Here is a 14,448-nt window from a genome sequence, read left to right as displayed (position 1 = left end):
TATTGGATGAGAACCTCGTGCAGCATCAACCATGGCTGACCAAATCTCTGTGCGGGACCGAATCATCAGTTCCGTGTTCTCAAGACGTAACGCAATGGGTTCTCTGGAAGAAACCTACGTCGGGCATGTGAAGATATGGGAGGACGCAGGCCCAGAAGGAGGCGGAAGAAAGCCTCGATATATTCTGCTCTCACGTATGTCTTACTTCTGTGTTCCATTTGCCGAAGCGTGAACGAAGACGGTCTCGTAGAGGCGAGCAATGGAAGCGGCTTCATCCACAAGTCGAAGCTGAATACGAACGGTTCCTTCTCGGTTGGAAAGACGTGGAGGCTTGCTGAGCTGCACGGCATCCAAGTTTTGAACGTACGTCGCACTTCGATCCTTGTCGTTTGCTTGACAATGGTCATCACAACAGCCACTTGCCTTCAATATAACGATATCCAGGACCTACAGATGGCAGACCGAAAGCCAGGCAGACCAAGCAAACTTCATCAATGCTACAATCCGCCTATTCAGGCAAATCACAAACAATTCCGTTCCGCTGCAGCTGGAGGGGATGCAAGATCCAGATGCTGCGCCAGGTAAGGCGACCTTACCGCACGCTGCATGGTGAGAGGAAGTGACTATTATTATCAGCGTCGCGACCGCCTGCTCAGAATGGACATATGCGCCCTCCACCACCGAGAGCCGCTTCTCCGCCGGCTGGATCGTCGTCATCACCGTCACGTAGAGTGCCCGTGCAACTTCGCGCCAGGACACCCGAAACAGACCGTGACCCTCCGTCTACGAATTATGATATGACTTCCTCACAAAGAATATCGAACCCGGTAGCCCGTCCTCAACCTCCACCAGTTCGGAACGAGTCGCCATCCAGGATGTCACCAGCACCAGCACCAACCACCACTCCCGCCAACCGTGCGAGAGAGTTACCCGTTCCTCGAGTGAGGCCACCATCCCCTACGCAATCCATACCTAGTACACTTCGTCCCGGAAGGGCAAGGCGACCTTCCAATGCAAATTCCACGTCAAGTCAGGTACCTTCGTTAAACCTACCAACGCCAACAACACTACGACCCCATGATCTATCTACCTCCCCTACACCGTCGCAAAGCCCAATCAATGGCAGCCTTTCCGCTCGAACGCCCCATGAAGCACCTCACACTCCCTCATCAGCATACCCTCCCTCTCCACATCGATCACGACCTGCATCGCCTGCTGTTGAGCCCCCGAGGAGGAACACGCCCTCTCCAAGACCCGTTATTGTAACTGAACCACAACCCATGCGGCAAATCAACCCTAGAGTGTCGTTCTACGATCCAGCTAATCAGGCGATGCTAGACAGACTCGTGGCTGACGGTGAGCAGGATGGGGATGGAGAGGACGAGACAGTGCAGGCCACACTCGCAAATGTGGAAGAGATGTTGGAAGGATATGAATGGGCTAGTGACGATGTTATTGACAGAAAGACCGCCAGAGGCGCAGCCGATCTCATTGAAGCTCGCTTGCTGGATGAGCTCATGGCATTGGAAAAGGTAGGACTTCGCTTTGGAACATAAGATTACATCACTGACGAAGCACATCTAGGCCAATATCCACTCGTTCCTGGAGTCTGACGATCGCATAGACCTTGTTGTTAAGTACATGGACGACGCGCTGACAGAATTAGATGCCATGGATAGCCTTCTATCGTCGTATAAGATCCATCTGAACGTACGTGTCCTCGTGTTGTACTGTTGAATATGCTGACGAGTGCCATACATAGGCCGTCGGTGATGACATCTCATACATCCAATCCCAAGGCCGGGGATTGCAAGTGCAGACACAAAATCAACGCGCTCTGCTTGGCGAGCTTGAGAACCTAGTCGTATGAACCACTTCCTTGACTCATTCTTCTTCCTTCTGCTAACCACACCTCTCAGCAAACTGTTCAAGTCGATAGACAGGCGCTCCTGATTCTCACCCAAGAATCGTTGGAGAAGCCGTCTAGTATCGAGCGATTGGAAGAGGCGGCGGCAGAGTTATACAAAGCACTGCAAGCCGGCCGAGAAACAGGTGTGTGATAATGCTCAGTGCTCTGGGTGTACTAAAGAATTGGCCCAGATATGGCCGCGACGATGGAGAGGTTGGAAGAGTATCGAACATACAACTCGCAATTCTGTAAACGCGTTCTCGGCTTCCTGAGCATAATGTTCACTGCTCAGGTATTCCTCTCCGTTCGCCCTGTTTCTGTGTTTTCTTATGTATTCGCCTGGCCATTTAGTCCAAACTACTTCTCGGCGATAAGAACGGGATATCCAAGCCCGATCGACGTGGACGACCTGCTTTGCTCCCTCACAAGAGCATGGAAGACTATTTGGGTCGCTACGCGGGCTTGATGCTGTATCTCAAGGAAATGGACGAGATTATGTACGGCAAGCTGTGCGGCGTAAGTCTGGTCTCTCTATCCACTTCGATCGCTCTGTATAACGATTTAATATAGGCGTACTTTTCTGCTGTCAGCGAGCTGCATGCTGAGCAAATGAAAGCCCTGATGTCGATATATCTTGGATACGTCAGGAAGGCGCCGGAAGAGGACCAGGAAATCAGTGAGTCCACTGCCTCGTTGAGAGATTCCGAAAGTAACAGATACATTCAGCTCTAGGAACGTCAAACACTGGCGGCAACATCAAAGCTTCTACAGGTATGCGTCGAGCTGGCACCCTCATACGATCTCCTCTCGAATCCCGACATCGCGACAAAGAGAAAACCGCCGACGGCGACCTCCGGGCCTCCGAAGCCTTCTCCTTCCTGCTCGAAGAAATCACGCCCATGATCTACCGCGAGAGCGATTTCATCACGGACTTCCTCCAGATCAACGACGCCGCGCTGACGTTCGCTGATTATATGGGGTTAGATAGCTACTTTAGACGGCAGGCGGGGCGGTCGGCGGGGCTGAGCATGGGGACGATGAAGCTTGTGAGGGGGGCTATGGATTTGATATTTGGGTTCCTGGCAGGCGAGCTGAAGGCGTGGCTGGACCAGGCGTTGCTGAAGGATCATATGCAAGACTCAGTCCCTTTCACGTTCTTCCCAACCACCGCTGACACTCGCGGTTCACAGGGAACTCTTTGGTGTTCTAGCATGTCTGGAACGCTGTCGAATAGACGCGAACGAGCGGAACAATGCGTTCCTTTCGAACCTCTTCGACAAAGCACACATGCGTCTGAAGGCCAGCCTCGATCGTCACATCGTATGTCCTTCCTCACCACTCAAGGCAATCACTAACATCTAAAGATCTTCGCGTAGAACGATCAAATTCGGTCTATTGAGCAGACGAAATTGACCAGTAAGAAGCGCAGAGGCGTCGCGCCATTCGTAAAGCAGTTCCCTATCTATATCCGACGCGTCGAGCAGCAACTCATCGGAACCGATGACCTCGAGATCCGGAGCAGCGTCGATGATGCCTACGACAAAATCGTGCAGGCCATGTTCGACTCTTTGAAGCAAATGGCAAAAATGGACGGCGAGGGCGAAGACAAAGGCCAGCTCAACTACCATGTCATCCTCATCGGTGCGTTTCGGCTTCTATTCTACGCTGAAATGAACTGGTGAAATGAATTGATGTATCTGACTGGACTGCTAATTTTGGTGCGCAGAGAACATGCATCATTTCGTGGCCGAGACGTCGCAGATGGAAATCGGATCGGTGAACGGGTTCTCTCGCAGGGCAGAGACGATGTACGACGAGAACCTGAATGCCTATGTCAAGATCGTCCTCCGACGACCGTTCGCGAAGATTATCGTAAGCCCACCCCCGTTTTACTGAGGACCGCGTTCTCATTTGCTCGCAGGACTACTTCGAGGGCATCGAGCGACTTCTTAAGATGACCGCACCTTTGGATATCCCATCCAACTCGTCGTTCAGCAAATCGGCGCTGAAGAAGGTGGTCAAGGAGTATACCTCCAAGGACATCCGGAAGCAGATCGACGCGCTATTTAAACGCGTGGAGAAGCATTTTACCGAAGCTTCCGACGCAAAAGCGTCCGTGGAAGAGACCAGTGGCATCCCCCCAGGGACTGTCATGGTCGGTGTATGGAAAGCCTGCGAAGACGAAGTCCTCAGGATCACGGACCTTTTCAACAAACGCATTGCGCAGTGCTACACGGATACAGGCATCACGCTCGAATACACCCCTGGGGACGTCGAGTCTGCGTTCAAGAGGCACGGTATCTAGTAGTCTACGAGAATAGATAGACAATAAACCGTTTAATGACTGAATTGCGGCTCAGGGAAGGCGGGGGGAGCATTAGAGGAAAAGGGGTTGGGAAGAGGTGCTTCTGATGAGGGTCTTCTATCGAACGCAGATGGCGTTTGGATGGAGCTCGAGGATGCAGTGGCGCTGGGTGTGGTAGCAGGCGTGGACCTGTCGGAAGCGCTTGCTGGCTTCGATCCTTGAATAGCACCCATCACAGCAGGGCCATACGTCTTCCATAATCCCATCACTGAATCCAAAGCCGCGGGGCGTTGCGTTTGTTGCTGTTGCCCGGGGACGCCGTTGACAGGAGCAGAAGCCGGTGACTTGTTGAGCAGGCTCAGGATAAATTCCCAGACCGTGTTGAGGCGCGTTTGGACGAAGCCGAGTGCATTGCGTTGCGCGGATACGATGCCAGCATCGAGGTCTGCTTCGTTTTTGATGAAGAAGGGTTGCAGGTAGACGTTGTATATGTAGGTCGAGCCCTGGCGATTGATAAGGTGTTACCAAGTGTGCAAATGGAGGAGGTGCGGGTTGAGACGTACCTCCGTTTGAGGCAACGCGAGGAAGAGCAAGAAGATGATTTTAGCCTCCCAGTAGAAGGGAAACCTGGCAGCAAAGCATGAGCTTGTTGAATGGACTGATTGTGAAATGCGATGGGACGTACCAGCTCACGAACCACTCTGCGAGATGCTCGAAGGCGAGGAATGCGCCGAGAACCACCCAGTACGTGGACCATCGCTGGAGCTCAGCCTGCGGGGGTGGTGTCTGGCTTATGACCTTGTACGTCGAGTAGCACGGCAGCAAGAACGCAAACCAGGCGCTGCAGGATAAGCTTCAATGTGAAAAACATGGGAAACGAGTCGTGTGACGAACGCTAGTGCTTGCGATATGAGGAAGATGAACATCTTTTATCGATGGCGACTGAAGGAAAGACTTATAAATACGGGAATTCCGACGTGTCGAGGTCGTGGTTGAGGACGAAGCAGCGCAGCAGCTCTCGGTGATGGAAGCGCAAAGTGGCAAGCGACTGACAGCTGAATTTGGCAGGCTGATTGCCGAGGAGACAGGGCCGCGCCGGCGCCGGTATGGGTCGCACGCCGGGCCACTGGGAATTGGTTCCGCCCATGTTCCGCTCGTCCCCGCGTCGTGAGGCGGACTGCTGGTGAACCTCGGGCAAACTGGCAGAGCGCATACGCATGATCGCATCCACGAACGTTCTCAACCCGTATTCTTGGTCGCAGCTGTGAGACTCGGAGCTAATTGGGGGCCATCTATAGCAGCTGCAGCGTGAGTCAGGATGCGCGCTGCATATTCCATCCGTGGTTAGAAGTCAGGCAAGCAGCGTGCCGTGCAGATATAGATTACTCAGTGGGAATGCAAGTGCGTTTTCATTGGAGAACGTGAACAGCCCACTGGCCAGGCGAGAGGAGAACGAATTGCAGGCCAGCAGCATTGCTGGAGTACAAGCCTTGGCTGTCGAAGGTCATCTGGCCTGGACAGGATCCTGTTTGGATCCTACAGCGAGGCACATACGGTATAATTCCGATGAGGGAGCCAACCAGCGCTTAGGGCCTTGGGCATTGCATCTGTTTATCCATGTCCTGATCAGTTCCCTTAACTCGTACTCTCGTGCTTCTTCCTTCTTCTCACTCGAATCTGAGGACTTGACCGCCAGGTCGTCCTCTCCTCGACCCCAGTCGTTGTCCCCCACGATGGAACCAAACGCCAGCGGGAGCACAGTCAAGAAGCAGGAGGATGCCCCCGAAGACAGCAAGCCCCCAAAGCAGGACGTCAAGCCCGTGGTCAAGACCTTGAATCGGGTTCCCAGTATGTCGCCCATTATGTTTCCCGCGGAAGGTTCTCTGATAAGTCCTCTTCTTGATCTTTCAAGGGGCCTGTGTAAGTCGATCTGTGTTACGCTCGTTCCGCGACGCGACTCTCATCCGTGCGCTCTCCATTAGAATGCGTGTAGGAAACAGAAAATGCGATGCGAAGGGGCAGACAATCCCCCCTGTCGTCGGTGCCGGCACGCTGGATTGGAGTGTCTCTTTGAAAAGCCATCGAGGGAAGCAACTTTAACTGGCGAGGCGGGCCTTGAGTACGTTGTACTAGCACAACCGGTAATAGCCTAACATATCACATTCCCCCAGGCGCATTCGCAGCCTAGAGGCTCATGTCGCCGACATTCGACATACCCAGACGTCGATGCACAACATTCTGTCAGAAATTGTCAGTCACCTACGCAATGGCGCTTACCACGCCCGCTCGCCATCTGCGTACCCACAATCGTATCACAATCAATCCCCCAGCATGCACTCTCCGTCACTGGCTACCCCGCCTGCTGGCCATCAACATATCAATGATATGTCGGGCAGTAGCTCTTCCAGTTCGTTCTCTTCTACTCACAGCGCTATGATCACTCAACCACAGCGTCAAGCTCGCGGCCCCATGAGCAATCAGTCGTACCAGAGCCCGCAAACAGGCCCCATATCGCCAACCGTCGAGTATCACCCTCCACAGATACCTCCGTCGTCTTACGCGTATCAGACGGCTCCACAACAACAACAACCCTACCCCGCCAACGCCGCCAACAATAATGCTCCCGGCAATCAGGGACAAGTCCTGCCACCATTCTCAAGCATTTCGACTACTATGGGTCCCCCTGCACCCCAACAAAGTAACGTGCGATATAATCCCGGTGACAGCGGTCGTCCACCCAGACCTCATTCGTCAGCCACTAAACGACATGCACCACCCTCGTCCAATGTCACTAGCGCTGACTCATCTGATGCGGAAGACGATGACAATGGGGAGCTACCTGCATCTGGGTTGGTCGCACCATGGGAAGTTCTAAGGGGACTAGCCGATGTCGCTATTCGCCGTGCCGCTAAGGTAATAATCTTTCCTCACAGAACAGAAGCATCCACTCAATGATACATCTTCAGGATGCTGGTGAAAGTAGTGAACCTCAGAGTCGTACCAGAACGCCGTCACCCGATCGACAAATGCGACCAGCAAAGCGCAGAAAAATACGACATAAAGGGCCGAGCTTCCCTGATGGTATGTTGACATTCATGTGAACATATAAGGAACATCCTTTATTAAACACCTTATAGTGGTCACTAAGAACATTATCAGTGAACACGATGCAAGAGAACTATTTCGCATGTCGGTGTTTTGCTCCCTCCGCCGCGACTTACCCTGATGGATATTATAGATTCTACCACGGCTGCTCGACTTTCTTGCCTGTGTTCGACGCCAATACGGATACGTATGAGGCGCTTCACGAACGATCACCATTTGCCGTGGACTGCATCTGCATGGTAGCAGCTAAGGTTCGCGACGGTGGCGGTTAGTCTTATGGTGTCGATATATATGTGGTCAAGCATCTCATCGTCCCGAATTTGCAGGTAAACCAAGCGAAGCATACATTAAATGCCTCGATGAAGTCCAGAAGATATCTTGCGCGACTTTGTTTTCTCCAGTTACCCGCCATGAAGCAGTTCAGGCTATGAGTTAGTGCAAATTAAGTTCTCGCACCGTCGTGTTGTTTATGTTTTTGTAGTTCTAGTGTCTGGGTGGTCTGATAATGGTTGGCTTAGCGGAGGTCATGCCATTAGGATGGCCATGGAATTATGTGAGTAGATTAAGCTCAACCCAGGGACTAAATTCGCTGATACTTTACAGCTATGCACAAGGCCTGGCCGCGATTATACCGGCGAATGCAGACTAACAAAGTGAACACGGTGGAAGATCGCAATCTGGTCATCGCATCGCGAACGTGGTTCTGCCTCTACCTCTTCGAGCACCAGTACGTAGCTTCTGCATCGGTGGCCTAACTTCTAGCTCATCCATGCAGACTCTCGTACGGTACCGGACGACCAGCGGTCTTGAAAGACGACGAAAGCATTGCGGGGTGCCGCATGATGCTGCAACACCCACTGGCCATCGAAGATGATATGCGACTAGTCTCAACGGTCGAATTGATGGCTTTACGAGAGCGCCTGAACAACCAGATCATCAACCCAGATGGGCCTCTCAACGAAGCTGCTTTTGCTGCCCTCCGTGACGGCAGCACCCAATTCCAAACTTGGTTTGCCACTTGGGACCAAGCATTCTCCCAAAAATACGAAGACGCTGGTCCGTATATTTTAATTCTCTGCTGTTCGTGCCTGACGAAGCATCGCATACAGCTTTTTACCGTCAAAGTTTGCAAATTCAGCAAGTTCATGCGGAGCTTTTCCACAACGCCACAGCGCTTCGAGGTATTAATGGACCTGACGACGTTCAGAAAATGCCACCCGTTCAGCGTGAATTGGCAATGAGGTCCATCCAAATTGCTCGCCAGGGTCTCGATATTACTGTCAATTCACCTTCGTATAGGGAGGGGATGAAATATGGTCAGTCTTCACATTAATTGTAATGTGAGCGCCTGCTCATCGGAACGTAGCTGTCCATTATACCCATGCAACTGCCACCTTTACGGCATCGTTTCTGTTGCGTTTATCTCGGCTCTTGTGAGTTCATTTTCCTTGTCAGTACGATCAGATTACCCACGCTTGATGTAGTCCAAATGAGTGCAATGTTCAAGAAATTCGAAGTCAAGTCGAACGCCTCGCGGAATTAATGTCCCAGAGTAGGACTTCTTTCCTTCTGTTCCTGTCCGCGGTATTAACGACTTCTTCCGTAGTACCGGCTAAACGCTATGCCCTAACCTTACAAGTCATGCTGAAGCGTGCCAAAAAGCGGAAGGATTCGCAATCGCTCTCGCCCAAGGCTACCCGTGATCCCCAGCAACGAATGCCAGTGCGCGTTGATCACTCGGGCGGAGTTCCTGTTCAGCATCGGCCAGTCGAGAATTTCTCGCCAACGTACGAACATGCCGCGTATCCTCCCGAGATGCAGGCGCAACAGCACATGCATCAATCGCATCATCATGCTCATCATCATCCTGATGCTGTGAGCCAGATGCATGGTCATCACACCCATCCAATGCACGGACAGCCCCAGCTTCCCATGACTGCTGATGCCGATAATATTTGGCGCTCCTTCAATATGACCTCGAACGAACAGCTGCCTGTCTGGGTGTCCGATCAGACGCTTGGCGGCAACGCATTCACGCAGAGCGGGATGGATGCTTTCCTGTTGCCCACGGAATACCTACCCGGTCCAACCATCTGGTAAATATGGACGAATCCACAAGTATATGCCTGTTGTAAAACGCCTCGTTTTCTAATGTCCAGCTGTGTTCAGTTTGTAACACCCATTGATCCTCTTTATGCAATTCACTTCCTGTATACACACCCATTTACTGGATACCACCTACTCCTGTCTTTGTTTCTGATACTATTTTGAAATTGTAACCGTGGGAGTTTGATCCCTTGCAAGCCTAAAGACGAGTCATGATTACACTGCTATATTTCGGACCACCACAACTAGAGCATTTTCGTCGCCACCATTCGCCCTTTGAAGACTCTCGTTCGCAAGGATGGCCCCCGTAACGCGTCGCGCTTCTAAGCTCAATCACGAAGTCATCGTTATCCACGACCCAGACTCAGAGCCAGAAGACGTAGAACACCAAACAAAGAAACGGAAGCTTGTTGCCACTGCTGCGGTGGGTACGTGTAAAAATGGCCGTTACCCTCGGTGCCTCGTGTTGAACGCATGTCTGCTTGAATTTGGGTTCTCGTCGGCAGTTTCTGCCCCTTTGTCCCCTGACTTTGAGATGCATAGCGGCCATGACTACGATATGGCACAGATTGCAAGTTCCTCGTCCTCCTCGTCTACTAGGGAATCAATTGTGACCCTTCCTACGCCACCCACTCGAAATATCGCGAAGAACGCGTCTTTGAAAGGGCGACGGCGCTTTAAAGCGGATCTCGCAGACATGGTAGAGGAATGCGCGAATGGCTTTGTGTTAGATGGCTTAAAACTCGAGCGTAAGCAATGAACGACCACTTGGTCATAACACTGACTGAGCGGGGTGATGATGCGTTGCTTGTGGCATTTCCAGATTGTAGCGCGGGGGAGGACGAGGGCTCGTTCGAGCTTACGATCAAAGACATAGAGAATAAGATAGGCCTACTCCAACTCAATGTCTTCGTCTCAGGTTTGCCACTCGTCCCATCAAATCCACATTCATATTGAAGTCCCCCAGATACTTCGGATTACCCCTCTAGCCATTCGGTCTTCGCAGCATCGTCTACTCACAATCTACCTGACTCTGTGCAGGGTGCCATTGAGTCTGTAGCTGATTTCTCTCCTCAACCCATCGAATCCATGATCTCGAAATTACTCTCAACGCTCTCGAGGAGACTTCAACGCGTGAAAGATCAGGGCGATCACGAAATGTCTGACCCTGAGGAAGGTAGCGACGATGAGGATGAGTATGAAGGTTATGAAAGCTTCGATGATGATAGGTTCTCTAATGTTCGCAAAGCGGAAGCTCGACCACATGCTCCCTTGGCTCGGATTCATAAGTAACCAACTTCCATCTCCCGCTTACCATTACTCAATTTAGGTAGGGACTTCACCGAGACAGTGGCTGCCGGATACCGACCTGGCTTCACTCGTTTTCTTGGTGGCGACTACTGCATTAGCATATCCCTGCCTATCGTCTCCTTGACCGAGATGATTCCGCCTCGCGCGCTCATGGCCTGGGACCGACGTATACTTTCTCGCCGACAGCATCTAACCCTTTTGATGTCTGGCTTTCATGGACATTATCCACCTCTTGCAGCTGATGGACGCTACTACACGGAAGCTACGAACTCGGGTACCTCGATAGCTTTCAGGGTAGGCTTATCGAGTACATATAAAGCCAGTGCTAAGGAGGCAAAAGAAGCTTTCCGCACTTTTGGCCTAGTCTCGAACGGTGATCAGGCCCTCCGGTCCGCTTAAACATGTGTTGCTGATTTACACCTTTAGACATCCGGGAATCAACTACAACGGAGCCTAATGAAGAAGCGAAAGACGATGGCCGATTTGAAACTTTTAGCTTGAGCACACCGTTGGATACTTTGATGAATACCTACTTCTTGAAGATTATCCAATTGAGACGCAAGTTTGGGTTGGGATGGTCCGCCGCGGAATTCCTCTGTTCGTTGGTGGAACAGAAACAACTTTCGCCTGAGGACGTATATCAAGGCAATTATGAGGTACGGCTTTATGAAATTCACGATCCAGGGATTGACCCACTGTTTATAGGCCATCCTAGCGGAAGACGAAGAAGAGCGAAACCTGGGAGTGACCTATGTGCTTCCAGATGATCCGTTGGCAGACTTAAACCCGACAGAGGAGTTCAATCTACCTCTAGTCGCATTCTCCTACCTTCTTCGTCGAATCCAGGTCAGTGTACAGTCATCTCGTAGTTGCTCATTGCCAAAGCAGAGTAGTTTATTGCGCGCTATTGCGTGGTGTGCCACAACAAGACGAGGGCCCAATTTGAAGCTCTAAAGCCATATGTATGCGACTCGAAGTTGTGCTCGTACCAATACTACGCATATAACCAAGGGCCGTCTCTCGAGGTAAGATATATATATATATATATATATACCACATGAGTATTTCTCATCCTCTTTCAGTACGAGATCATCCACAATACGGAAATGGTGGACCTCCTGGTTGCACTCGCTTACTCGGCGGCGGCGGAAGGGGTAATGGACGATCCTTTGCCAATTGGCATGGCGTTACGAGTAGCGTTACCAACGCGTACGGTGCCAGGTGCTTGGTTAGCCCAGATGCCTTCACTTCAAGCTACCGCGACTGAGGAACCGCTGACCCCGGACGAAGATGGTCTCTACGATTTCGATCAACTCTCAAAGCATAAGGTATACATAAATGGCTTTCCGCTGTCTACGTTTAACTTCATCATATAGATGAGAATGGCGATAGCGGAGCTCATCAATTCTTTGCCTCCAGTGAGTGTACATCTTTCACTCACAGCGCCCATTGACAGTGGTCATTATTCAGATTGAGAAAATGAAGAAGCATTTGCAACAGAAACCCCACCCTGGGTCTTCCAAACCAAAGCTGAAGGACCTCGACCCTGCCATTCTCCCCGCTGCCTGGTCTGTTCTCAGATGGTGAGCATCGTCTCTGAAAGTTTTGCTCAGTTTCTACATAGAGCGTCAGGTGTGTGGCATCCTGTACGGCTCATTTAGAGGAGCTCAAAGGCGACAATATCGTCGGCAACATTGGTGAGTCATATCCTCTCTCTGATATCACTCCAGGACTCATTCGTTGTAGACCCATCCTGGAGGCAATTCCGTTTCAGTGTCGGTGCACCTGACGCGGAAGCGAAATTCAAAACTGCCATCCATGCGGCGCAAGGACGGTGCAAAAACGCGAAGAAGTTTCCTACTCTTTATGTCGGACTTTTCTCTCCCGTTCAATTGCATACTGATGACTATTCGGCAGGCTTTCCACGGTTCCCCCATGAAGAACTGGCATTCCGTGAGTCTGACCATCGTGTGATAGGATGCTGTTATGTATGTTATTGTAGATAGTTCGACATGGCCTATGGTACAAAGAGGTCACCCACGGACGAGCTTATGGCCATGGTGATTATGGACGATGGTGCCCCTTGAAGCTATTACTCAAGATCCCTAGGTGTCTACTTGGCGAAGGACGGTTCCATATCCATGGGGTATGGCCAGCCGACCGTCACTGCCTGGAGGAATAGCGAAATCCTTCCTTCGAGTTGCATAGCTTTGGCAGAAGTCGTGAACGTCCCAAAGGAGTTCGTCAGCCACAACCCGTATTATGTCGTCCAGGATACGAACTGGATCATGTGGTATGACGATCCACAACGATCATACGATACACGCCTGACATACATTAAGTCGCTACCTTCTAGTGAAAGGAAACCTTCGCGCGGACGAAGAATCACCTCCCGAATCCGACGCACCCTCTGCTAATGACCCTCCCCAAGCCGCCAGTGCTGTGCCACCCAATGTTCCCATAGATCCGAAAGCCGCTGTTACTCTCAATAACAAGGCCATAATCATCCCCGAACCCACTTTCCAAATTGAGCGGCTCGTGGCCGCCCGTCGAGACGAACATGTGGAAGAAGAAAACGATGAAGAAGACCAGGAAATTTTCAACTGGGAAGCCGAACCGGTTGCCCCAACCCAAGGTTCAGGTTCACAACGTAGGCAGTGGTCTCCTTTTTATTCGTTGGCTCAATGACAGAGATCAGCCGTGCCCGACTGGACACCAAATCGGGATTATGTCCGCCAAGCCGTAGCGAACCTAATGCCACCTCCTCTTGAGGCATCGACGGCCGCAACGACGGCAGTCCAAAGAGAACTACGTGACATGCTGAAAGAACAAAAGGCGGCGAGTAGGAGACCAGGAGGCCTCCGTGAGCTGGGTTGGTTCTTGCCAAGCTTGGGCGAGGATGACGATGATGAAGGTGGCGGAATCATGGATAACCTATTCCAGTGGATTGTCGAACTACATTCTTTCGACGAGAGCTTGCCCCTCACCGAGCAGATGAAGTCAAAGTAGGTTTTTGCTTTACTGAACCATCCCAACATGAAACTGACATCTTTTGAGGGGAATCAATTCGCTGATCTTTGAAATCCGATTTCCCCCAAACTTTCCCCATTCCCCTCCCTTCTTTAGACTACTTACTCCTAGATTTCTGGGGTTTTCGCAAGGAGGGGGCGGTCATATTACACTCGGTCAGCTCCCAAACACTTAATAGCGGCTCCTGAGCTGACGAACGATATTGAAGGCGGTTCCATATGTATGGATCTCTTGACTGCCGATGGTGAGTAACTTCTCTACATTGACGGTAGGATCTTTGAGCTGAGAATCTATCAGGATGGCTGCCTAGTTACGGGTAGGTGATCATTCAATTATGTTTATCTAGATGTCGAGCTGAACCTTCCTAGCATTTCTTCTGTGCTGCTGCAAATCAGGCTTGCGATATCCAATTTAGAACCCTTCCCTGCGAAGCTAGCTCGTGATTGGGATAGGTACGTAGTCGAGCTCTACCGTAGAGCGGTCAGCTGAAGCTGCTTTACCCAGACCTTACGGTATATTGGAAGCCCTCGACGGATATAAACGTGCGGCGTTGACGCATGGGTGGAAGGTATTCAACTCTACTCATCATTATGACACTAGGCTAAGAGTTTACAATTCTAGATTCCTAAAGGTTTGGATAGACTGGCGCGTTGATATCCTCGCTGTGCAGAGGAGCCGTGAA

The 14,448-nt window shown here is 51.3% G+C and overlaps 4 protein-coding genes across 4 annotated transcripts; 3 read left to right on the top strand and 1 right to left on the bottom strand.

Annotated features, from left to right (window-relative positions):
* Positions 1–31: 31 nt before the first annotated feature.
* PC9H_003469 (uncharacterized protein) lies at positions 32–4,214 on the top strand (the record flags this gene model as incomplete). The annotated part of the gene is made up of 15 exons (XM_036773062.1): positions 32–194; positions 251–363; positions 416–581; positions 637–1,532; positions 1,585–1,710; positions 1,763–1,864; positions 1,920–2,052; positions 2,101–2,201; positions 2,261–2,425; positions 2,480–2,585; positions 2,636–3,041; positions 3,100–3,229; positions 3,286–3,550; positions 3,636–3,781; positions 3,831–4,214. 15 exons carry the CDS (start codon positions 32–34, stop codon positions 4,212–4,214), a joined length of 3,402 nt encoding a protein of 1,133 aa, XP_036634535.1.
* Positions 4,215–4,246: 32 nt separating this feature from the next.
* PC9H_003468 (uncharacterized protein) lies at positions 4,247–5,140 on the bottom strand (the record flags this gene model as incomplete). Its single annotated transcript, XM_036773061.1, has 4 exons — positions 4,247–4,717; positions 4,778–4,841; positions 4,900–5,055; positions 5,109–5,140. The coding sequence occupies 4 exons, from the start codon at positions 5,138–5,140 to the stop codon at positions 4,247–4,249; spliced, it is 723 nt and encodes a 240-aa protein (XP_036634534.1).
* Positions 5,141–5,947: 807 nt separating this feature from the next.
* PC9H_003467 (uncharacterized protein) lies at positions 5,948–9,419 on the top strand (the record flags this gene model as incomplete). Its single annotated transcript, XM_036773060.1, has 15 exons — positions 5,948–6,062; positions 6,127–6,134; positions 6,197–6,333; positions 6,386–7,127; positions 7,181–7,295; positions 7,352–7,403; positions 7,453–7,586; positions 7,646–7,750; positions 7,801–7,872; positions 7,923–8,046; positions 8,095–8,375; positions 8,429–8,635; positions 8,686–8,752; positions 8,804–8,871; positions 8,926–9,419. The coding sequence occupies 15 exons, from the start codon at positions 5,948–5,950 to the stop codon at positions 9,417–9,419; spliced, it is 2,721 nt and encodes a 906-aa protein (XP_036634533.1).
* A 304-nt stretch (positions 9,420–9,723) lies between these two features.
* PC9H_003466 (uncharacterized protein) lies at positions 9,724–14,420 on the top strand (the record flags this gene model as incomplete). Its single annotated transcript, XM_036773059.1, has 24 exons — positions 9,724–9,853; positions 9,932–10,174; positions 10,249–10,344; positions 10,393–10,714; positions 10,760–11,109; positions 11,163–11,392; positions 11,442–11,582; positions 11,630–11,761; positions 11,819–12,064; positions 12,113–12,154; positions 12,207–12,319; positions 12,369–12,433; positions 12,483–12,604; positions 12,654–12,689; positions 12,739–12,796; positions 12,846–13,029; positions 13,079–13,386; positions 13,435–13,741; positions 13,794–13,921; positions 13,975–14,010; positions 14,064–14,082; positions 14,135–14,218; positions 14,271–14,334; positions 14,388–14,420. The coding sequence occupies 24 exons, from the start codon at positions 9,724–9,726 to the stop codon at positions 14,418–14,420; spliced, it is 3,489 nt and encodes a 1,162-aa protein (XP_036634532.1).
* Positions 14,421–14,448: the final 28 nt, after the last annotated feature.

Source organism: Pleurotus ostreatus, assembly GCF_014466165.1.
Source record: "Pleurotus ostreatus strain PC9 chromosome Unknown scaffold_2, whole genome shotgun sequence".
NCBI classification, from domain to species: Eukaryota; Fungi; Basidiomycota; class Agaricomycetes; order Agaricales; family Pleurotaceae; genus Pleurotus; species Pleurotus ostreatus.
This window is presented reverse-complemented; position numbering and strand designations above follow the sequence as displayed.